Source organism: Arvicola amphibius, chromosome 5 (assembly GCF_903992535.2).
Source record: "Arvicola amphibius chromosome 5, mArvAmp1.2, whole genome shotgun sequence".
Taxonomy (NCBI): Eukaryota; Metazoa; Chordata; class Mammalia; order Rodentia; family Cricetidae; genus Arvicola; species Arvicola amphibius.
The window spans coordinates 15,140,962-15,163,616 of NC_052051.1; the positions used below are offsets into that span (position 1 = coordinate 15,140,962).

The 22,655-nt window shown below is 45.4% G+C and overlaps 1 protein-coding gene across 2 annotated transcripts; it reads left to right on the plus strand.

Moving 5' to 3' along the window:
* The first annotated feature begins 1,073 nt into the window (after positions 1-1,073).
* Oser1 (oxidative stress responsive serine rich 1) lies at positions 1,074-15,971 on the plus strand. 2 transcript variants are annotated; one of them, XM_038331723.1, is made up of 4 exons: positions 1,074-1,208; positions 4,771-4,889; positions 9,059-9,172; positions 14,695-15,971. In XM_038331723.1, exons 2-4 carry the CDS (start codon positions 4,813-4,815, stop codon positions 15,380-15,382), a joined length of 879 nt encoding a protein of 292 aa, XP_038187651.1. In that variant the 5' UTR covers positions 1,074-1,208; positions 4,771-4,812; the 3' UTR covers positions 15,383-15,971. The 2 variants fall into 2 exon arrangements, with proteins under 2 accessions (XP_038187651.1, XP_038187652.1); XM_038331724.1 differs by lacking the exon at positions 1,074-1,208 and having other exon boundaries at positions 4,779-4,901.
* The last annotated feature ends 6,684 nt before the right edge of the window (positions 15,972-22,655 follow it).

Sequence of the window (22,655 nt, forward strand, 5' to 3'; positions counted from 1 at the left end):
ATACCCTACTTAGCAGGTCACAAGAGGAACTTAATACTACTGAGTCACCAGAGCACAGCAACACAGCATTAGGTATACACAAGTTTGCCCTGGGAGTTCCAAGGCTGAAATGGGAGCTGAGCCCCCCTCCTGCTGGCCAGCATCCAGAGTTATTACAGGGTATACTTTTAGCTTTGGAAAAAACACCAAAATTCAAATCGATGCAGTTCCCATTGAAATGAAAAAAAGGCTTTCCATTCACCATCATTATAAAGTTAAATACAAAAATTCCTAAACTGAGCATGCATTATCCCGATTTGTTCAGCACCAGGGAGGCTGAGGCATAAGGATCTTAGTCCAGGACAGTCTGAGCAATAAAGCAGGTTAAAAATCAAAAATAAGCCGGGTGGTGGTGGCGCACGCTTTTATATCCCAGCACTCGGGAGGCAGAGGGCAGGCGCATCTCTGAGTTCTGAGGCCAGCCTGGTCTACAAGAGCTAGTTCCAGGACAGTCTCCAAAGCCACAGAAAAACACTGTCTCGAAAAACCAAACCAAACAAACAAAAACCTCCAAAAAACCTAAAACATTTTAATTCGGGGCTAGCATCCACCGTCTGGGCCTCGTCCAATTAGTACCTTCTTGGCCCAAAGAGATTAACCCTGGCGAGGGTATCTAGGAAACTCGGCCGAGCGTCCCGGAATACCTCGCTGGCACACACACTCCGGCACCCCGCCGAACCCCTTGCCTTGCTGTGACTTCAACTGGATCAGAGGGAACCGGGGAACGCCATGCAAGCATAGCTAGCTCTCTAGCGGCTGCACAGCCAGCAGCCTCCCCCTTCACGTGACGGAGCAGAGGAAGCAGGCACGCCCGAAAGCCTGCCGGGAGCAAGCCCCAGCCAGGGGGCGGAGGGAGCGAAAAGAATAACAGGAAATGACTTCAGACGCACGTGCTCCGGAGAGGGGTTGGAGCGGAGCCTCCGAGAGGCGTGGCCGCCGCCGTACGCCTGCGCAGTTGCCGCGGACCGCGCTGCCGAGTCACTGGGGTGGGAGGGGCGTGAGCGGTAGGCGGGGCGCGAGCTGACGTGGCGCAGGCGTAGTGCGACCCTGAAGGCGCCGGGCCGCCTATCTGCGGGGTTTGATCCGGGTCAGTCAGGCGCGGCGGTCGCGGAGGAAACGCGAAGAGCCTACGGGGGCCGGATCCCCGGGAGCACCCCAGCTGCGAGGAGGTGAGCGGCCTGACGTGCCCGGAAGGCCGAGGAGTCGCGTCCGCCAGGCCTCCCATCTTCGGGAGGCGGAAGTCCTGCCCACCCGTCCGGATCGCGGCGTCTCCTCTGCGCCGACTGCCTGGCCGGGCCTGGCCGGCGGCCTTCGCTTCCCGCCTTCCTCCTCTGCGTTCCCGCGGTCCCCGGGCCGCGCCGGCCGCAGCTTCCCCTTTCGCCCTTCTTGGCCGCCCTTTGCCCCTTCCCGCCTTTTCCCGCCCTGCGTGCCGCATTCCTCTCCGCTTGCTTCCCGTCGCTCGGCTCGCCTCCCCTCCCGCGTCCTCCGCGCCGCGGCTCCACTCCAGCCTCCTCCCCGGGTCCGTGGTTGTCTGGGCGAGCAGGGCTAAAGCCGTGACAGCTCACGGCTCGGGGCGTCCCCAGGTTCGGACCTTTCCCCCGCCGACCCTGTTAACCGCAACAAATTTCAAGTTTGGTTAAAAAAAAAAAAAAGGAACGAACTTGTTGCTTTGTCTGTAGTCCTGCGACTTGCAGGGCGTGAGTGGGTGTGTGCCCAGAGAGGTGTGGATGTGTTTTGTCCTGGGGACAGATCGATTCTGCCGGGGCCGTTCTCCTGGAGGGTTGCTGGACAAGGAGCTCTATGCTGCCTAGAGGTCTGGGAAATTTTCTTCGCTTTAACTTTGTGCAGATCTCATACTGGTTCTTTTCAGGCTCCTGAAAACGAGGAATTCGACTTAAAACTTAAGGAGGGCTTAGTTAAAGCTTCAAAGAGTAAGCAAGTTTGTCTGCGGGAAGAGAAACTGTCAGGTGATTTGACTTAAAACCCTGCAGAGTAACTGCTTACAGGCCCTTTGCCAGTCTGAGCTCTTTGCGCGATTCTTGGAGAAGTCAGTGCAGTGAAGGGGTCTCTCACAGATGTAATGTGGATGAAGATGCAAGCCAGTCACACTGTTCTGTAGCTGTTGAGCTTGAGGCGCTGTGAATGGAAAGCTAGGGACACAGCGGAGCATCATAAGCTTTCTGTAATCACAAGCCTGCCCTGCTCTCGCTCCGAGGTTAAGCCTGGGACAATTCATTCACCTTTGCTCTGGGTTAAAGGAACTGAGGAAAAGATGAGAGCAGTCACAACGCTGGAAATCTCAAAACAGTTTCGGCAGTATTTTATCCTCTGAGTTCTTGGTCTGTAGCCAGATTTTTATTTTGGGCTGTTTTGGTTTTTAATGATATATCTGTTGGTGTCTCAACAAGAAAGCTAAGTTTGTATTAACATCTAGGGTGGTCATCTGCCATACTATTATGTCAGCACTGTGTAATTAGAAGTTTCGAGGCTTAGCTGGAAAGCTGCTTAGCCAAGTGTAAGATCCTGGAGGGCAGGAGTGGAGACACCATCCCTACAGAAATGGGGTTCCCAGGACCCCTGTATTCAGTTCAGCCTCTGTTGTGGCATCCCACTTAGTGCTAGGCATTCTGGAAGTACTTGTGGAAGGAATGGATTTCAGCCCGTGTGTTGTCGCCAGTACATGTAACTTGATGTGTACTTAAGTATTGACTGATTGCCACAGAGTACAATTGAGAGAATTATGTGCATAATGTGTATGAAGGGCAGGAGGGCAATTTGGGGAGTTGTATACTTCTGTTATTCAACTTCTGGGACGGAAGTAACTCAGGTGGGCAGGCTTAGCAGCATGCATCCTTACTGTTTGAGCTATCTCAGCGGTCCCTGTGAATGCACTCTAAGCCATCTTCCCACCAGTCCCAGTAAATCTACCTTTGAGCCATCTCATCAGTCCTTATAAATCCAAGCCTTTAATGGAGATGTGGCAGCAAAAAACAAAACAAAAAACTTGGGCATGGTGGCACATGCCTTTAGATCCAGCACTTGAGAGGCAGAGGTAGGTAGGTGGGTCTCTGTGAGTTTGAGGGCTGCCGGTCTACAGTGAGTTCCAGGAAAGCCAGGGCTGTTACACAGAGAAACCCTGTCTTAAAAAAGTAAAACACAAAACAGAACCAAAAACTACTTTCTAACTGGGCAGTGGTAAAACTCAGGAGGTAGAGGCAGACGGATCTCTGTGAATTCAAGGTCAACCCTGTACAGAGAGTTTTCCAGGGCAGCCAAAGCTACACAGAGAACCCTGTCTTGAAAACAAACAAACAAACAAGCAAAACAACAACAAAAACCTTGTTTGTAGCCAGTGATAGACATTTTTAGATGTGTGCAACTTCAGACATACCAGAACTCATCTCTCTGCCTAGTATATAGAATTTTGTGTGTTTAGGGGAGCCCAGCTACAGTGAAGAGTAAGAGACCAATGAAGCTTCCAGTCATGTGAATGTGTTTCCTCATGTTTATGACCTGGTTAAGGAAACAGAAATGTGTGGAAAGAGTTTATGTTGACTTCTAATGTTGAAGTGAAAACTAAGTTCTTTTGAGGTTGAACATACACAGAAATGTCAAACATTGTGACATCTTGACCTTTGGAATATTAGAGGTCTCACAATAACATATAACTCACTTCTGAGAAGTAAGCTGATCTAGACTCAGAATACCCAAGGATCCGTAGTAGAGAGGCACTGCTCTCTCTGAGAGTGCCTGGGGTGGGGATGGGGTGGGGGGGGATAGAGGGTACCAGATTAGAAATAAGGTAAAATATATCCTTGGCTTAAAAAAATTTTCTTGTTTTCAGTCTTTTTCTTTCCTCCCTCTCCTGTTTTGAATACTTGTGTTCATTTGTTTAAGATTTAGTACTTTGGTAATTTGAAGATTATATTTGAGAATTTATCAAAAGACTTGTGTTTCTTGTTGCTTAAGTTTATCGTTTATCTCCTTTTGTTTAAATGGAAAATCAGAGGAGCAGAAATAGAGAATTTCAAGCAGTCAAACTAGTTGGTTAAGAAGCAAGCAGAGTCATACCTGCAGAACAGTCTTCTTTGTAGTTTTTTCTCCTACTTCTAACTAAAAAGAAGCTCTGCTTCTTTACCTGTTTTGAGTACAGATTTCATTTCTTGTTTAATGACTGTGACACTCAAAGGCAACAAACACTAAATAAAGTTGTCAGAGGAGTAGAGTCTAAGTAGGCAGTGTGGATGAAGCAGTTCTCTCCTGCTCTGACAGCAGCCGCGTCTTGTTTTCATGTATGTTGATATGTTGTTAAAATTGCTTTGTACAAATGCTATGGTGTCATAAAGTCAGAATACTCAGTAGCATTTTAATTAATCAGAGTATCACAATTTGAGCTTTCTCCTGTCTCTGATGGTCATGCTGCTGATAGGTTTCTAGACAAGTACAATCTGGGAGCTTTTTTTCTCCCCTCATTTAGCAGCCTGAAACATAGTTTTTAGATTTTGTTTCTAAAACTTTAAGAATATGTTGGCAATCAACTATTTGGGTGGTTTGAATTCTATGGTAGTTCATATGTATTTTTATATTATTTATTTTTCTTAAGAAATAAATCCTATAATCTGGTTATATAAACTGCAACTTAGAAATAAAAGATGTTTCCTCTTAACAGTAATCGTATAAGGACATAATACTCTTGATTCTACCAATTTTCACTTTTTTTTTCATTTTTAGTATTAACGGGAAACATCCATAGGAGTGCAGAAAACTTTCACAATGAAATCTGAAGCCAAGGATGGAGAGGAGGAGAGTCTACAAACTGCCTTCAAGAAATTAAGAGTGGACGCATCAGGGTAATTGACTATGTAATGTGTGACTTGGGATTATTTATTTGCTGGATTTAAATAGTCCTTTTGGTTAAATATTCCTCTTCTGACTTCTCTGTTCATCTAGGATAAGTAATGGTAATACTTTGACTTTGACATATTCTTTGTACGTACGTGATTGAATTTGAAAAGCAGTAATTGGGTTTTACTCCAAGGTCGCATGTTTTGGTTGAGGCAGTCCCTCTTCCCTAGTTTACTCAAACCTTAAATCAAGTAGTACTCCACCAGGGACTTCTCAGATATCTCAAGGGAATCACAGTGATTTTTGTTGTTTTGTTTGTCTTTTACTAAACGTGAACTGTCCCAATAAGGTCTATGAAGACTTGATTTCAATCTCTAATTGCTGCGTCTCTCAGTGGACACCTGTTTTCAGTAGGGATCTGTCCTCAGGATCAATAGTCTGAGAGCCTTTGACCAAACTAATGGGAACGCCCGCAGACCAGCTGCAGTCTTAGTACTTCACCCTTTACAACGCCTGTGTGCAGATCAGTCTCTTTTTATGCTAGTTCTTCTTGGCCCCAAGCCCGATGAAGTCTCAAATGCTAATGATTATGATCCTCTATGAGTAGAAACTGGACACTGGAAGCTCAAAGTTGAGCCCTGTAGTAGTAGTGATAGTCCCGGACGCCAGCCTTTCACTCTTGCCCTCAGCACTGAGAGAGCTTGGGGCACATTTAACCTCCGCTGTCGTAGTACACAGACACTGCTGTCGTCTTAGTTTAGAGAGACTGCTCACAAAATTGGGTCCCTTTCTACTGGGGGAAGTTACAGGTGGAGTTTGAACCCAGAGTGTCTGACTGCAGAACCTGCTCCTAGCCTTTTTTCATGTGGTCCATTGTAGATCACATGAAAATACTTTACAAAGTAAAAATTAAGTAGATGCTAATAGCTGCCTGCCTGTGACTGGCACTGTTTCTGGTCCACCCTAGAGTGTTTATGCTAATAGAGATTCACAGTGGATGTTAAGATGTTCACATTTGCTTCCATGGTACTTTGGGAAACTATTACTTTCCAATTTTTTTTTCCAGCATTTTTTTTTTTTTGGCATATCAATGTTTATATATACTTTTTTTGTTTTTGAGACAAGGTCTTACTATGTATCCCAGATTGGCCTCCAAATAATAATCCTCCATTTTCAGTCTCTTGAGTGCTGGAATTACGTTCGTGTGCCTCATACTCATTTTCTTGTTGTTACTATTGTCTTTTTTGTTTTCGACGTGGGTTCTCTATCCTGAGAATAGTACTCGGGGCCATGCTCATGATATGTGCGCTGTGTCACTGAGCTATATCCCCTCACCCTTGGGAAGCCTTTTGAGAGAAGGAAATAAAGTGGGAAAGCATAATTCTAAATTGTGGTTTTAGTATATTCTTTGCAATTTTAGATGTGACTTTTTTTTAAATTAAAAAAATTCTAGAAATATCCACTTAATGCATATAAATCCTCAAGTATATAAAACTTTATAAATAACTCTTTATATGCAGACTTTTTCCTATTGTTTTAAGGAATTGAAATGTAAACTTGGTGTTGTGGCATATAACTTTAATCCCAGCATTCAGGAGGCAGATCAGTAAGTACACAGATCTCTGGGTACTTGGTCTACAAAGGGAGTTCCAGGACAGCTAGAACAAAGAGACCCTGCTTCAGGAACAAAAAAAGAAACTGGAATGTAAAATTAAGCTAAAAATAAAATTAAACTTTTGATGGCACTGAAAGTTACTTAGACTATTATAAAATGTTTTGCAAAGTATCTATGAAGTTTATGGCCATAAATTATGTATTTGGGGACTGGAGACAGGGCTCAGTGGTGAAAAGCATATACTGCTCTTGCAGAGGACCACAGCTCAACCTCAGCACCCATCTCATAGCTGTAACTGTAGCTCAAGGAGATCCTGTGCCTCTGGCTTCTGCACACAGCTATACTCAAAAGCACATACCCTGTTCCCAGGTACGTGCCCATTCACAGATACAAATAATAGATAATAAAGTACAATTTTCTGAGAAATTATGTGTTTGAGGGAAAGAAGGAAGGGGAGTGGACAAAAATGTATACCTCAATTAAAAACAATAAAAATTGTTTATTTGTAGCATATGATATGCTTTTATTAAGATTATGGAAGGAAGGAACAAAATATTTGAGAAAACCAGGAGTGGAAGGGGTGAGTCATTAGCGTGACTAAGCAAAATGAGACGTGTAGAGTTTGCCGCGTGTGTTTCTGATTGTTCTGTACTGTTGTCATACACCCTGCTGAAGCGACTGCTGAGAACTGACTCATTAGGCTTTGCCAGGAATTTAGTATGATCCTGTTCAACAGGTTTTGATTTGCAGTGATATCAGGACCAATGTCTTTGTATTTGTTATAAAAAATAAACCTTTTAATATGACTGTAAAATAATTATAGAAAAAATTAATAAAAGGATAAGAAATGTAACAATTTACTTAAATCTCTAGATAATTTATATATAATGCTCTATATTGTGTTTTGTTTGTTTGCTGTTGTCTTTTTGAGACACGGACAAAGTCTGGCTGTTCAGCCCAGGGTGATTTCAAGCTTGTGATCTTCCTTGGCCTCATGATGGCTGGAATTGCAGGCATAGTGTTTTAGACCACAACATACACGGGTGTTCACCATAGTGTCTCTTATGATAATCCAAACGTGCTTTCATGTCATTAAAAGTATTTTTAGGGATGAATTTGGGACAGGGTCTTGCTAGATAGCCTAGGCTGACCTTCACCTTTCTGTGTGTAGCCTAGGTTGGACTTGAACTTCCTGCAGTCCCCCTGCCTCTGCCTCTAGAATTATAATCAAATACTGGCCTGGAGACGGCTCAGCAGTTAAGAGCACTGCCTGCTTCCCCAAATGTCCTGAGTTCAGTTCCCAACAACCACATGTAATGAGGTCTGGTGCCCTCTTGAGAAAGAAACCCGGTCAGTCGTCCTCATCAACTTAGACCGTGAAACCCAATATGGACAAGTTCAACAGAACCGCCACATACGAGCTGCCCATGTAGGCTTCAGCATTGCTAGGGCATAAATTTCACTTTTGTTCACTACCATGCTTGACTCTGTGTGTGTGTGTGTGTGTGTGTGTGTGTGTGTGTGTGTGTGTGTGTGTGCACGTGCACACAACACACATAGAGACAACAATGTGGAATGTTATTCCATCTGTTTTTGTTTTTTAAAGATTTATTTATTACGTATACAACATTCCTTCCGTGTGTGCCCACATGCCAGAAGAGGGCACCAGATCTCATAAATGGCTGTGAGTCACCATGTGGTTGCTAGGAATTGAACTCAGGATCTCTGGAAGAGCAGCCAGTGCTCTTAACCACTGAGCCATCTCTCCAGCCATGTTTTTTGTTTTGTGGGTTTTGTTTTGTTTTTTTTTTTTTTTCCAGACAAAATAGCTCATTATCCTGGAGCTTGCCAAGTAGCCTAGGCTGATTGGCCGGTGAGCCCCCAGATCTTGTCTCCTCTTACCCAGCCCTATGATTACAAGCACACACCACTACACCTAGCTTTTTTATGTTGAATCTCGGGATCAGACTGAGGTTCTAGTTCTACATGCATTTTGGAAAGATTTATCTCAAGATGCTGGTGTGGGTAGTCTGGGTACAGTGGTACAGTCTTTCCTTTTTCTTTTTTTAAAAGTTCTTCACTGGGAACCCATAGCACTTATACTTTTACAACAAAGAAGATTTAACTCTGAGTAATATTTCAGATTTACTAGTTGCAGAAATAGGAAAATTTTTCTAAAAGTTGTAAAATACTTCAGAGTGGGATCATATGCTACTTGAATTGACTCTTAGAGATCAGTTCCTGATCTTAGTTCCTATGGCTGTGGCCAGTGTCACTAACATCCTCCCTGAACATATAAGACGTGATCTGCCCGAGATAAACAGCCTAAAGTCTATTTATAGCCCACTGCTGGCTACACTTAGAGTTCATTCTCTTGCTTATGATTTTGCAGCCATGGACTTTTAGGGATCTTTTCAATTTGGTTTTGGAGGAAATTTTACATTAAAAGCTGAACACTTTTTTGAGAAGTGTAAACTAGAAAGAAAAATCACTGAAAGTCGTATTAGAGTTAGTGAGGTAGAACGCTATCCTCATGGCAAACTTTGTTCTTGTCCTTAGGTCCGTCCTGTCTCTGTCTGTCGGAGAAGGCACAAGTGTCAGAGCGTCAGTCAGAACAGCAACAGATGACACCAAACCTAAAACCACATGTGCGTCTAAAGACAGTTGGCACGGGTAAGAGTGCTCTCCCCCAAATTACAGTTATTTATTTGGAGTGTGGTAACTGCCAGGAATTGTGTATTAAAATCAAAGGACAACTTGTAAGAGTTGGTTTTCCACCATATGTATTTCAGGGATCAAACTCAGGCTGTCAGGCTTGATTTAAGCACTTTTATTCTAAGCCATCCCTTTGGCCTGGGTAATAGCTTTCCATGGAGAAGATGGTTTTTGTTTTGGGGTTTAATTTGTTTTTTTGTTTTTTTGTTTTTTTGTTTTTTTAATTAAGATTTATGTTGTGTATGTTTGTTTGGGCTTGCTTTGTATGTGCATCTGCCCGTGCAGGCCAGAGACAGTGTTGGAATCACTAGAGCTGGAGTTACAAGGCAGGTAGCAGCCACTTGATGTGGTTCTTTGCTAGAGCAGCAAACACTCTTAACCACTGAGCTGCCTCAGCCCCCACCCCTAGAGACTTTTACCCTAGTTACTTTTCTGTTGCTGTGAAGAGATGCTATGACCAAGGCAGCTCACAGAAGAGTTTATTTGGGGCTCATAGTTTCAGAGGACTGGAATGCAGGCCTATCGCTGCAGGTAGCGTGGCAGGCAGGCAGGTAGGCATGCTGAGAGCTCACATCTGGAAGAAGAGACACACTGGGAATGGTGTGGGCTTTTGAAACCTCAGAGCCCACCCCAGTGACACCTCTGACAAGGCCAAGCCTAATTCTTCCTAAGTATTCAAATATGTGAGCTTATGGGACCATTATCATTCAAACTACCACCTTGAGTAACTTATGATTGGGTTTTCTTTCCCAAATGTCTCTGAAGAGAGTATGCTGTGATCCAACCCCAAGACGCAGTGATTCTTCTCAGACACTCCAACTGTTTGACTCAATTTGGCCATTAACTCCTTATGTAGCTCAGAATGACCTCAGATAGCTTCCCAGCTGCTGGAATTGCAGGCCTGAGCCCCCATGCCTGACTTCACAGTTTTTAATAATGAGTTTACTGAGATTTTTCTGTGTGTTCTGGTTTTCTGTGTCAACTGGCACGTGCCAGGCAAACACACTTAGCAACTGAGCTATATCCCCAGCCTTATTATTATGTAATATTATAGTGATTTTTGTCCTAAGGTCTACTTTGTCTGGAATTTTAGTGTTGCTAGTCCTATTTTCTTCCAGTGTGTAATTAGTGTTTGGTTTTTTGAGACAGGGTTTCCCTGTGTAACAGTCATAGCTGTCCCGGAACTAGCTCTTTTTTTTGTTTGTTTGTTTGTTTTGTTTTTTCGAGACAGGGTTTCCCTGTAGTTTCTAGAGCCTGTCCTGGAACTAGCTCTTGTAGACCAGGCTGGCCTCAAACTCAGAGATCTGCCTGCCTTTGCCTCCCGAGTGCTGGGGTTAAAGGCCTGCACCACCACCGCCCGGCTCCGGAACTAGCTCTTATTGAGTAGACCAGGCTGGCCTTGAACTCACAGAGAACCACCTGCCTCTGCCTCCCAGGTGCTGGGATTAAAGGCGTGCACCACCACTGCCTAGCCAATAATTTGACAATTTTTTAAAAAAAATATTTTATTTTTGAGACATGAACTCAAACTCTGTAGCCCAGGCTAGTCTAAAATTCACTGTGTGGCCCAAGCTGACTTTGAATTCTGGGGCAGTTCTCCTTCGCCTGTTAGGGACCTTGCACAGTGTTGGTAGGCTTCTTCTGTTTTCCCTCTTTTACCTACTTCCCCTTCTTCCCTATCTTTTAAAAAACGATTTGAAAAATTTTGGTTTTTTACCTCTACTAATTTCGAAGGTACTCTTCTTAGCTTTTTAAGTAGTTGACTTTGAAATTTTACAATCAAACTTTTGATAAAAAGGCTAGGGATATTACCAATCATGTTGGTACTGGATTGTTTGTCTTCCATGATGTGGTTATTCAGTATGTCAACCCTGCTCTACTTCTAATCTCACAGGTTAGGTTTTGTTACCACTAGTGTTCATTTGTCTGTATTTGCATTTTTACAGTTTCTTTGCTCATGGTTCCTGTACTCTAGACCCTGACACATACAACCTCATCTTCTTAGTAAAAGATTGTTGGTAAATAAGGCTCTCGTTGCTCTCTAGGTAGAGTACATTTGAGTGATTCCCTTTGGGCTGTCTGATAGCTCAGTGGTAGGGTTGTTTGCCTGAACTATGAAAAGCTCTGACTATTCCCCAGCACTGCAAATAAATAGTTATGAATGATTACCTCTGGAATTATGGACATTGTGTCCTGTTGGTGAATACTTTACCCTTCTTCCAAATGTGACCATAAATCTCATTTTTCTGCTTTTTGCTGTTAATTTGTCTATTTTAATTGGCTTCTTAAGGACAGAATCTGGCCTCTTGGGCACAGATTGTGATCCCAAGTTTGGTAACAACTTTACTGTGCTTTATCTGAGAATGCCTTTATTTCATCCTTGTTTTGAAAGATAGATTGGCTGTTCCTGAAATTGTTTCTTCATTGGCGGTTGTTTAGCACTTGCAGGGTTTGTTGTCTTCTGACTCCATTGCCTTCTGTGCTGCTGCTGAAAGACTGCGTCTGCCTTCAGTGTTAAGTGTTTTGCTTTAAGATCTTAACCATGATCTTTTAAATTGCCTCCTCTTCCATTGTCTGTTCTTTCTCTGGCACTGAGGGTTGAACCTCTAGGGTACTCGACAGCTAGGTGGGCACTGTTTCCCACCGCACTGCTCTCTGCATTCTTAAAACAGACTCCAGATTTAGTCTTCTATTTAGACAGATGGCCTTTGCGTGTCTCTAGTGCCTTTAGGCCACGAGTTAGCAGACCTTTTGTAGAGTGACTTGGTAAATTAGCACAACTGTAATCCCGGCCTTGATCTACAGTGAGACACTGTCTAAAAAACCAGGGGTGGAGGGTCAGGGAGGGAGGGACGGACAGACAGACCCAATAAATAATTTAGAATTTGGAGGCTGAGAGGCTAAAGCTGAGGCTATTGTGTAGGAGCTTACAGGAAGAAAAAGCTGCTCACCGTGCTGCTGTAGTCATCCTGGTTGACTCTTAGTCACCTGCTGTTGCCGTTTCCAGACGAAGTGGTCAGCCTGGTGGGTGGGGTTCTGCTGGAGTGCGTGGTAAAGAGCAGCTCCAGAGTCCACTTACTCTGTTTGAAATACATACATCTCCTAGTGTGCTCTTCTGTCCTTCAGATTTCGTGGTGCTGTTGGGTTTTGTGTGTGTACATACATGCAAATGTGCAGATGTGGGCATGCACCACAGCACATACATGAAAGTCATAAGACAATTCTGGGGAGTTGGTTCTCTATGTCCATATGGATTTTAGGGATTGAAATCAGGCTGTTACAGGCTTGTGAAACAATCACTTCTACGCACTGAGTCATCTCCCCTGTTCTGTTTGGATTCTTAAACTACCTCTCAATGCCCAGCAGCTCTCAGATGGAGATGGTAGCTTGGTGGGCCCCAGAAGGTGGGAGAAAGGGGTGAAGGGTCACCCCGGCCTCATCTCCATGGCTCACAGTTGTAGCCCACTGGAGAGCAGTGTCCACATGCTCTATAAAAACAAGTAGGGCAAAGTACATGCTGAGCATATGAGAGGCTCTTAGCTTAACCCAAGTCCTACCCCTACAGGAAGCAAGTAGAGGGATGAATTCAAATTGTCCTGCAGGTTGCAGCTTGCTGATCCTTGTTATAACTAGATTTATTTTTCTGTTCAGCAATTCTCATAGCGGTGTTTCATTTATTTTCAGATGCAGTTTTATTTTCCTTTTCCTTCCTTTTTTTTTTTTTTTTTTTTTTTTTTTTTTTTTTTTTTTTTTTTTTTTTTGATATAGGGTTTCAGTGTAGCTCAGGCTGGCCTTGAGCTCACAGTCCTTCCATCCACTTCCTAGGGCTGGGGTTACAGGTGTGTGCTTCCTGCCCAGTTGTTTTGTTTTGTTTTTGTTTTTTCGAGACAGGGTTTCTCTGTGCCTTTGGAGCCTGTCCTGGAACTAGCTCTTGTAGACCAGGCTGGTCTCGAACTCACAGAGATCCGCCTACCTCTGCCTCCCGAGTGCTGGGATTAAAGGCGTGCGCCACCACCGCCCGGCGCTTCCTGCCCAGTTGATCCCCCCACTCTCTCCCTCTCCCCATCCACCACCAAACTCCCCTTGAGACAACAGGGTCTCTTTGTGTAGTCCTGGCTGTTCTGTAATTCACTATTAGAACAATTGGCCTCTAACTCAGAGGCCTGTCTGCCTGCCTTCCAGAGGGCTGGGTTAAATGCGTGCACCACCACGCCCGGTTTGATTTTTATTTCTCAAAGTTCTGTATCAGGGCTATGAAGATGACTTAGTGGGTTAAGGTGCTTCAGCACTGCTAAGCCTGAAGTTCTGAGTTTGATTTCTGAGATCCACATGGTGGAAGGAGAGAACCAACTCCCAAAAGAGGTCCTTCATGTGTGTACCCTGGCATAAACATGCCACCTCCTCCCAAATAAATACAAGTTGTTTGTTGTTTCTTTTAAACCTGGTTTTTAAGTCCTGCTGTTGTTTTTTGTTTGTTTGTTTGTTTTAATTTTGGTTGGCAGTTTTAACTCTCCTTTTACTCCAGCTTTTTATTTAAATGTTTTATAAGTAGCTATATAGCACATCTAATTCTAAGTTTCTGGAAATCTCAAGGACACCAAATCCTGAGAGGGGGGGGGGGGGGGGGGGGAGAGAGTGTTTCTGTGTGTTTGTGTGCGTGTGCGCATGTGCTTGTGGGCACACTCAGTACATGTGAAGGACAGGTTAATATTGTTTGTCTTTCTCAGTTGCTCTCCCCTGGTTTCTTTTTTTGAGGTAAGATTTCTGAGTCTGAGTCTAGAGCTCCCCTACTTGGCTGGACGGGCTGGACAGGTCCCAGGGATCCTCCTGTCTTCCCAGCTCTAGAATCACAGGTGCATGCCACTGCTCCCAGCTTATTTACATGGGTGCTAGTGTGGCAAGTACTTCACTGCCTGAACCAGCAGCTCTCCAGTTCTCTGTTACTTTGTTTGTTTTTGTTGGCTGTTGCCATGAGAGAAGTGATTTGTAATGCTAATGCCCTGTTTGATAGTACTGGCACAGGGGATCAGCTTAGTATTGGAGCCTTGTTCAAGCTGAAGGGACTGCATCAGTTTTTATCCGTTTCTCCAAAATCCACAAGCCAAGAATGGAAGACAAGTGTCTGGTCTGGGTGGTTGTGTTATCTCACTTAATTCTATCGATTGCTAGTAAAGGATGCTGAACTTTTTTTTGTTGTTGTTTTCTTTTGTTTTTCGAGACAGTTTTTCTGTGGCTTTGGAGCCTGTCCTGGAACTAGCTCTTGTAGACCAGGCTGGCCTCGAACTCACAGAGATCCGTCTGCCTCTGCCTCCCGAGTGCTGGGATTAAAGGCGTGCGCCACCACCGCCCCACAGGATGCTGAACTTTTTGAGACACAAAGATGTAAGGCAGTTTGAAAATGGAGATCTGTTTCCAGCTGTCATATGGCCTCTCTCAGCAGGGCTCTGTTTCTCCACATCTTGTTTGTCTTTCTCTTTTAGGTCTACAAGGAAGTCTTCACGAGGAGCAGTGAGAACCCAGCGTCGTCGACGCTCTAAGTCTCCTGTCCTTCATCCTCCCAAGTTCATACATTGCAGCACGACAGCATCTCCTCCCAGCAGCCAGCTCAAGCACAGAAGCCAGACTGAGCCATCTGACGGCAGCAGTGCGCTGGGAATTTCAAGCCCCAAAGAGTTCAACACAGGAGAGACCTCTACTTCTCTTGATGTTAATCACACAGGGGCAGGCATTGAGCCTCTGAGAAGTTCAGTTCCAAGGCTCACATCAGAGAGTAAAACAGAAGAGCCCTCTGATGCTACTACCCAAGTCTCCCCAGAAAGTCTTATGGCCAGCAATCTCTCTGACTTTCGATCTGTTTCCAAGCTAAGCCAGGGCAAGCCATGTGTGTGTGTAGGCAAGGAGTGCCAGTGCAAGAGATGGCATGATATGGAAGTGTATTCCTTTTCAGGTCTGCAGAGTGTCCCTCCTTTGGCCCCAGAACGAAGATCACTTGAGGACTACTCCCCATCACTGCACACCAGAACTCTGTCTGGCTCCCCTCGATCCTGTTCCGAGCAAGCTCGAGTCTATGTGGATGATGTGACCATTGAGGACCTATCAGGCTACATGGAATATTACTTGTATATCCCTAAGAAAATGTCCCACATGGCAGAGATGATGTACACCTGATAACGAGAAGCTGATTCGTATGCTTTAAACCAATGAAGGGTTGTCAGAAGCTTAGTTAACAGCAGACCTGGTGGCTACTCTGTGAGAAGACATCTCTTTCTGCTCACTGTGCTTGCAATAAAAACTTCTCTTGGCATCTCAGTTAATCTTCATTCTGTCAGTTTACTGAGTTCTTATGTACCCGTTAAGGCAAGCAGGTCAAAGAAAATGTCTCCTAAAACTGTTCTGAGGGCTGAAGAAACGAATGACTGGAGATTGACAGCAGTGGGGAATGTGTGAAAAATTCTTGTAAGACAGCATATTTTAGACTTGCTTAAGATATGACAGTCAAGAAACTCCAGTGTGCTATTGTAACTGAACTGAACACTCATGTCATAGATGCCAGCCCACCAGTAGTAGAGCTTTTAAGATTCATTTAAACTGTCTTTGGTTTAACACGGGTTTGTGTCATTAAAGGTTTCTTATGTTATTGTTGAGTCAGAGATCTAAGGTTTAGATTCAGTTTGAATAAACCAGGTGGCCTGTCCCATATTGTTTGAGGGAGTCATTAACCTTACTATCACTAAATAAACCCCCGCTGGTGCTGTTATCCAGAGGTGTGGTGTGTTGTTTCTCAAGCATTTGAGGGATCCATGACAGTGTCGTCTCCCTCTCTGGTGTCTTAAGTGATGAGTTTGTTGTCAATTATAATACATCTTGGGCCTGTCATATGTTTTACCCTGAAATCCCTGAAGAGGATTTCATACCTATCCTAATAACGTTCTGGTGGATGAGTCATTGGAAAATTCCCTCCAAAGTTTAGTTAAGGGACTTGAGCTCACTTTAACTGGGAAGGTGAATCATTACCTTCAGGTGATTTGGTTTCTTTTGTTTTTCCTTCCCCAAGACAGGGTTTTTCAGTGTAGATGTCTGTCCTGGTACTTCCTCTTTAGACCAGGCTGGCCTTGAAGTCAGAGATCTACCTGTCTCTGTCTCCTGAGTGCTGGCCTGGTTTCACATTGTATATGTGCCTTGTAGCTTCTATTTAAACTCACATGCATACCTACCAATTGTGAAAATGTCTCGTCATGGGAAGATAACAGGAAGTTTGTTTCATTTGGATTGCAGGGTAAGCCTTCGCTGTTCACTGAAGTACCTCACTGACCCTCAGGTTGACTCAGGCTAGTGGATCTGTACTTCACAGATGAGTCATTTGCACTTGGGAGAAGTAGGAAACATGTACTAGAAAAGTCTAGAATCTAAGCTTTGGGAGACTGCTGCCAGCTTAGTAAGCATCTAGTAAGGAGAGGCTATCAGTAGAGCAAGATACAAAATGCCACGGTGGCACTGGTGGTGGCAGAAAGTGTACTGTGTTGTATATCTTAAGGCAGCTCTTCCAGGGCAGAATAGTTTGTTTTGCACATCTCTGTAATGTTGGAATTCAAGGACTGCTGCGTGCATTCTTTCAGGAGGACCACAAATGAGGTGCACAAGTTACCCCTAAGAGTGAAGATCTCAGTGCCATGAAAACTATGGCCTTTGAGATTCCACAAAAGGTCCAGGCTCCAGGGGTTTCTAGACTACAGGGAACCACTTACAGAGGGTATTTATTGATTGCAAAGATCCCATTCCAACAACTAGTGTTTTATTGTGGGGGAAGTATTTGTAATTAGCAAGCTACTTAAAATTATTTCAGATGGATTCCTAAGCCTTTTAAATCATTTTGTTTTATAAAGGGCAGAGTCCCACTGACTTAGTAACTTCTTGAAGGGGTCAGGTCAGAGTTTAGAAATTTCATATTTGTGGGAATAAGCCATAAGTCACTTGTATTCCACTCAAAATCTTCCTCAAAACAGTTGCTGGGGTGTAGTCTCACACTTTTAATTACAACTTGGGAGACAGAAGCAGGAAGAGTCAGTTCAGGGCCAGCCTGGGCTACAAGCCAAGACCCTTTCTCAAACACAAACATGAATACTGAGATTAAAAATCCTGCTCACATCCAGTTGGGCAGATTTCAGTCTAGTGTCCTTCGCGAGAGCATTTGACCCTTGTGGATAATGACATCCCATCCCTCTGGATCTTTGCTGAGGGTCCGTGTGGGTGTGGTTAATCCTGAGAATGGATTCTGCCACGACAGAGGCGAGTTCCACATGCTTTTGGTACTCTGAGCACTCTGGGTATTTCTTGTTTGTAGCACGAGCAGTGCACGTTGTACCAGGGCTGGGAATACAACAGGAGGCAGAACAGTGTCCTTGTCAGTGGGGAAAGGTGAATTCAGTGGTTATGGACTGGGACAGGGTTAGGAGATAGTTAGGGTTGGGGTAGGGAGTGGGATTTCTATTGCATTTCAGACCCAGAAGTCTGAGATGAAGTAGCCTTGGACCTGAAGGAATCAAGGTGAGCCATATGGGCAGCTGAGGAAGAGGACTCAACAGACAGAACCACTAGAATCTGTAGGTTGCTCGAGCAAGTGAGGTCAGAACTGGGGGGGTCAATTTGTGGAACAGTCAGTGGGTAGTTTGAAAAGCTTTGGCTCCTGGTGAGTGAGGTAGCCATTTGGTGGGTATATAAAGGAAAGAGTTATGAAGAGACAAGATTGAAGACAGGGTCTCACACTCTGGGCCTGGTGGCCTAGGCTTACTTCTGCTTTCAGCCTTCAAGTTTTGGGGTTACAGACTTGCAGCATGGGGACCCAAACGCTGGCTAGTGAGTGGATGATTAGGAGGGAGGTTTGTAGCTTCTGGTGGCTGGACACCTGAGTGCAGGAGAATGTTCTGGATTATTTTATGCGTACAGTAGAGACCTAATTCAAGGGTGTGAGGAGAGGAATTAGGAATATTCTGGCAGCTTTTAAGAAGTTAAGAGCTGGCACAGATTTGGAGGGGGTACTGGGAATTTGGTTTTGTTCTTAGATATGTAGAGCAGTTGAGCGGGTGCTTGCATAATTACAGAAAGCAGGAGGAAGGGCACAGCTGGAGAGCCAAATTTAGTAGCTACCAGGATACGGATTCTTTTAAATGATGCTAAAATAAGATTTTAGAAGAAATTAGGGGTAGTTTGTGTGGATGCTGTACTTTCTGCTCTTTTAGGGGGCCTAAAATTGCTAGAAAGAGCTAATTGAAATAAACGATTTACTTTGAAAAGAAAGTTTTTGCTGGGCAGTGGTGGCATACACCCTTAATCCTAGAACTGGGGAGGCAGCGATAGGTGAATCTCAAGTTTGGGCCAGCCTGGTCGTTCTAGGATAGCCAGAGCTAAACAAAGAAACCCTGTCTTGAAAAACAAACTAAGCAAACAGAAAAGGTTTTTAAAGTCATAAGAAGAGAACATCAAGGCAGTGAGTATATCAGAGGAGCAGGCAGGATGCCTCGGCGTAAAGTCCCTGCCACCGAGGCTAAAGACCTGAGTTAAGTCCTTGGGACCCATAGGGTAGGAGAGAATCAACTCCTGAAAGTTACCCTCTGGCCTCCATGTCTGCTGTGCCATATACACGTGCGCACACACACACACACACACACACACACACAAAGAAACAGATGTAACTTAAAAATTGACAAAAGTGGGCTCAGGGATTTAGCTAAGTGGTAAAGCACACGTGTGAGTGTACACACATACAGTCAAGTAAGGGCAAGACACAGTACTAGACAACTGTAGTCTGTGACTTAGGAGGCTAAGGCAGGAGGATAGTTTGAGCCCAGGATTTCGAGGGCCAGCCTGGGCAACATTGTGAAACCTTGTCTCAAAAAAGAAAAGTTCCAGGGCTTCCAAGGAACAATGGTCAGGAACTGGCCTGAGCTGGTTGAGGCAGTGGGCTAACCAAAGAGAGGAGTGAGTACAGGCCAACCGAGAAAGCAGTTGTGACAAGTGAGGTCTCAGCTGCACACATGGAAAGAGACAGGAGCACCTCTACAGTCATGGGCGGGCCAGTGTGGGACACAAACATAGCAAGTATTTAAATAGTAAAACAAAGATAAGCCTTGCTTTGCACAGGGGTCTGGGAGGAGCCAGACTGTGGGGTGCTGATCCAGCCACTAAGCAAAAAGGCTCCAGGGAAGAAGGTGGGCCTTCCCAGGCTTTCCGAAGTTCAGAGGTCCCGCCTCTTCTCAGGTTCCCTTGCCAGAGGCTCCCTTGGAGGCAGCCCAATGCAGAGAAGAAGAGGAAGGGTGTGACTGACTTCCTCTGACAACACAGAGCCAGGCAGTGGTGAAAATCTTGGGAAGACAGATTCCCCCCCAAAAAGATGTATTTTATGTGTGAATATTTTGCCTACATGTATGTCTATATACTACATACATGCAGTGCCTAAAAGGTCAGATCCTCTGGAACTGGAGTTATAGGGATGGTTGTGAGCTAGGTGGGGGCTAGGACTTGAAACCATGTCCTTTGTAAGAACAGTGATTGCTTTGAACTTCTGAGCCATCTCTCCAACCCCATACTGCTTTAAAACCAGTTGGGTTTAAAGAACTTTGTTTACCTAAGGAAAGTCTAATATAATACTATAATACACACATAGCCACAAGAGGGCATGATTTTCTCAAAATTCACAGGATAATAATGAAAAAGTGTTTTATTATTATTTTATTTATTGTTGCTGTTGTTGGGGGGGGGGGGCACAGCTTGCCTGAAAGCTCAACCATGGCTGAGTGCCAAATAAGGCCACTGCCAAATTCTGCAATCTGAATTTTGTTTTTACAAAAAGTGTTCCTTTACTAGTGATATGGCCTATCAGTAGCAAAGCCATAGGGTGATACTGAAGGAATGGAGAGAGTGCTTCAAAGTCAAGATATTTAATATTTAGGTGGTAGGTGATTCTTCTGGAAGGGATCCATCACAGGGAGCTACCGGGATGAGCGGGGCTAAATGTATATGGATGGGACCCCTCCTGGGATACACCTAACCTTAGATCATCATTACAGTGATGGATGGACACTTAGAGGCACCCACACTTCTTTCCGTTTGAATGCTCATTCCTCTTTCAGTGACTGCCAAGCTTGAAAGAATTTGGGAAAGAAATTGGAAAAGTGTTCTGAGTGGGGAATTGCCTGGGCAGGCTGAAGGACCACCTGGACAGGGTGCCAGGCTGGGATGACAGTTTGTGGGGACACTAAAGGGACTCTGTGAGGTCAGTTGCCATGCACATAATCATGAGAACCAGCAGTTAGCAGGAACCGAGTCATAAGAGCTGGTTATCAGTGGAGAGGGAGGCAGAGAACATGGTCTGCCCAGAGAACACTGCAGGGAATGTCTGCAGTGACATTCAGTGGCCAAAACCATCATGGGACTTGGAAATACGTCAGATAGACGTGGTTGAAGTCAGGCAACAGTCTGATGCTCTCTTGGGCCTCAGGTGTTTTTTATTTCTAACCTTCCTTCATTCTAGCCATACAACACACACACACACACACACACACACACACGCTCGTGCGTGCGCACACACATACCCAACTTCAGATTCTTTCTTGGTGGTGTTTACCCTTCCCAGACTCATTTCCTGCTCACCTGAACCCAGTCAGGGCTTGCCGTGTCTTTCTTGTCTTGTACATTTACTTCTTACCGGTGGTTGGTGGGAACCTGGGTGATGGAAACCCATCCAAGCCCTTTGCTCCTGCCTCAAAAGCCGTATGAAGCCTAGCCCTTTAGGACGTTGGAGTAAAAGCAAATTTGGGAAGGGGGATATTGCAAAAATAATGATCTCGGGTATTTCTAAGTGAATCTCATTCCACCACAGCCCACATCCTGTGTCAAGCCATCAGAGGGGAGGGCGGTTTCCTCCCTGCTCATGGAAGTGTGTGTGTGTTTTTCAGAGAGATGGAAAAGGGCTGGACTGATACACACACCCCCTCCCGTGTGAGTGTGTGTGTGTGTGTGTGTGTGTGTGTGTGTGTGTGTTAGAGGCTAAAGGTCAATTTTGGGTCTTATTCCTTAGGGTCACCCCCAATTTTTTAAAAGTTTCTCTCATTAGCCTGGAGCTAACCAGTTAAGCTATATTGTCCAGCTAGTGAGCCCCAGGGACCTGCCAGTCTCCACCTCCTCAGTTCTGGGATTACAAGGTTGTGTCTCCTCTCTTCCCCTCTCCTCCCCTTTCCTTCCCTACCCTTCCCTCCCCTCCCCTCCCTTCCCCTTTTTTTCTCTTTTTAAAAAATGGGTTCTGGGTATCTGACTCAGGGCCTCATGCTTGCACGCGGGCACTTTACCAACTGAGCCATCTCCCCAGCCCCCTTCTACCAGGGTTTCTCCCCAGGTACCTGGGCTGGGTGTGGGGTTGGGTGGAGGGTTTCAGACTGTGGCCAGACCCTCTCCTCTCTGAGTTCTATTCTGCCTTAAAAGGCATATGTGCAACCGTTCCCCCATTCCTTTCTCTTTAGGTCACCAGATTCTTTAATGGGGTTGGCAGTGGCCATGAAGCCCCAGGTCCTGTCACGGCATGCTAAAAGTTGTAGGGCCCCATGTCTGTCACCCCTGCTATCTGGCGAACATGAAGTGGTTCAGGATAGGATAGTCTGCTGGTCTCACGCTCTTCTTCCTGCCTGCGAATCCTGGGAACTCCCAGATGGGAGGCAGCTCAGACCCACAAGAAGGCAAGCCACCAAGTGGCGCGGCTGTCCCTTAGTTCTCAGATTTCCTGCTCAGCCCTCGGGCCACTGCCTGGGTCTACAGGCCCAGCGGATTGGAAGCCCCCCTCCCTCCGGCTCTGAAGGAGGCTGGGCCAGCCAGGGGGTTATTTTGGGAGCAGCTTCTGAGATCCAATGGCCTTGTTAGGGCAACACTGACCTTTCTATCCTGGGAAGAAGGCAGGGCTGGAGAAGGGGCGGGGCAGCCGGGAGATCTGAGCCGCACGCCCACTCGGGTGGATGAGAAGGGGGCCAGCGGCTGCTTCAGGGTGGGCAGCGGGAATTCAGCCTTGGCTAGGCTGCTAACGCGGGAATTGTCCCGCGTTGAAAAGACAGGACCCAGTTACTCCTTTCTCTGCTCTTCTTAAGGAGGGCACACCGGATTCCATGGAAGCTGGACCTGGGACGCTTTGTGGGAATTTGAAGTCTCTTCTGTCCACTTCCTTTGCGAGTTACAACCTTGCTGGGATGACTGAGGGGGCCTCCCAACCATGGCACTGACCAGCGCCCCCACTGCTGACTTGGCCTTTGGTCTCTTTCAGCCTCTGTGGGCATCTTGCTTTTTCCCCCCTCCTGGAGCCCGGTGGTGAGTCTCGGGGCTCAGCCTGAGGGTGCCTGGAGAACATCAGGTACCCCAACGGCCCAAGCTGGAGGACCGGGCCGGTGTCAGGAGTGAGGATGAG

What these genes read in the sequence shown, in the direction of transcription:
- Oser1 (XM_038331723.1), top strand. Translation starts at nt 4,813, where the DNA reads ATGAAATCTGAAGCCAAGGATGGAGAGGAGGAGAGTCTACAAACTGCC. An exon ending in TTAAGAGTGGACGCATCAGG is followed by an intron (nt 4,890 to 9,058) that starts GTAATTGACTAT and finishes TCTTGTCCTTAG; the next exon opens with GTCCGTCCTGTCTCTGTCTG. An exon ending in TCTAAAGACAGTTGGCACGG is followed by an intron (nt 9,173 to 14,694) that starts GTAAGAGTGCTC and finishes TTTCTCTTTTAG; the next exon opens with GTCTACAAGGAAGTCTTCAC.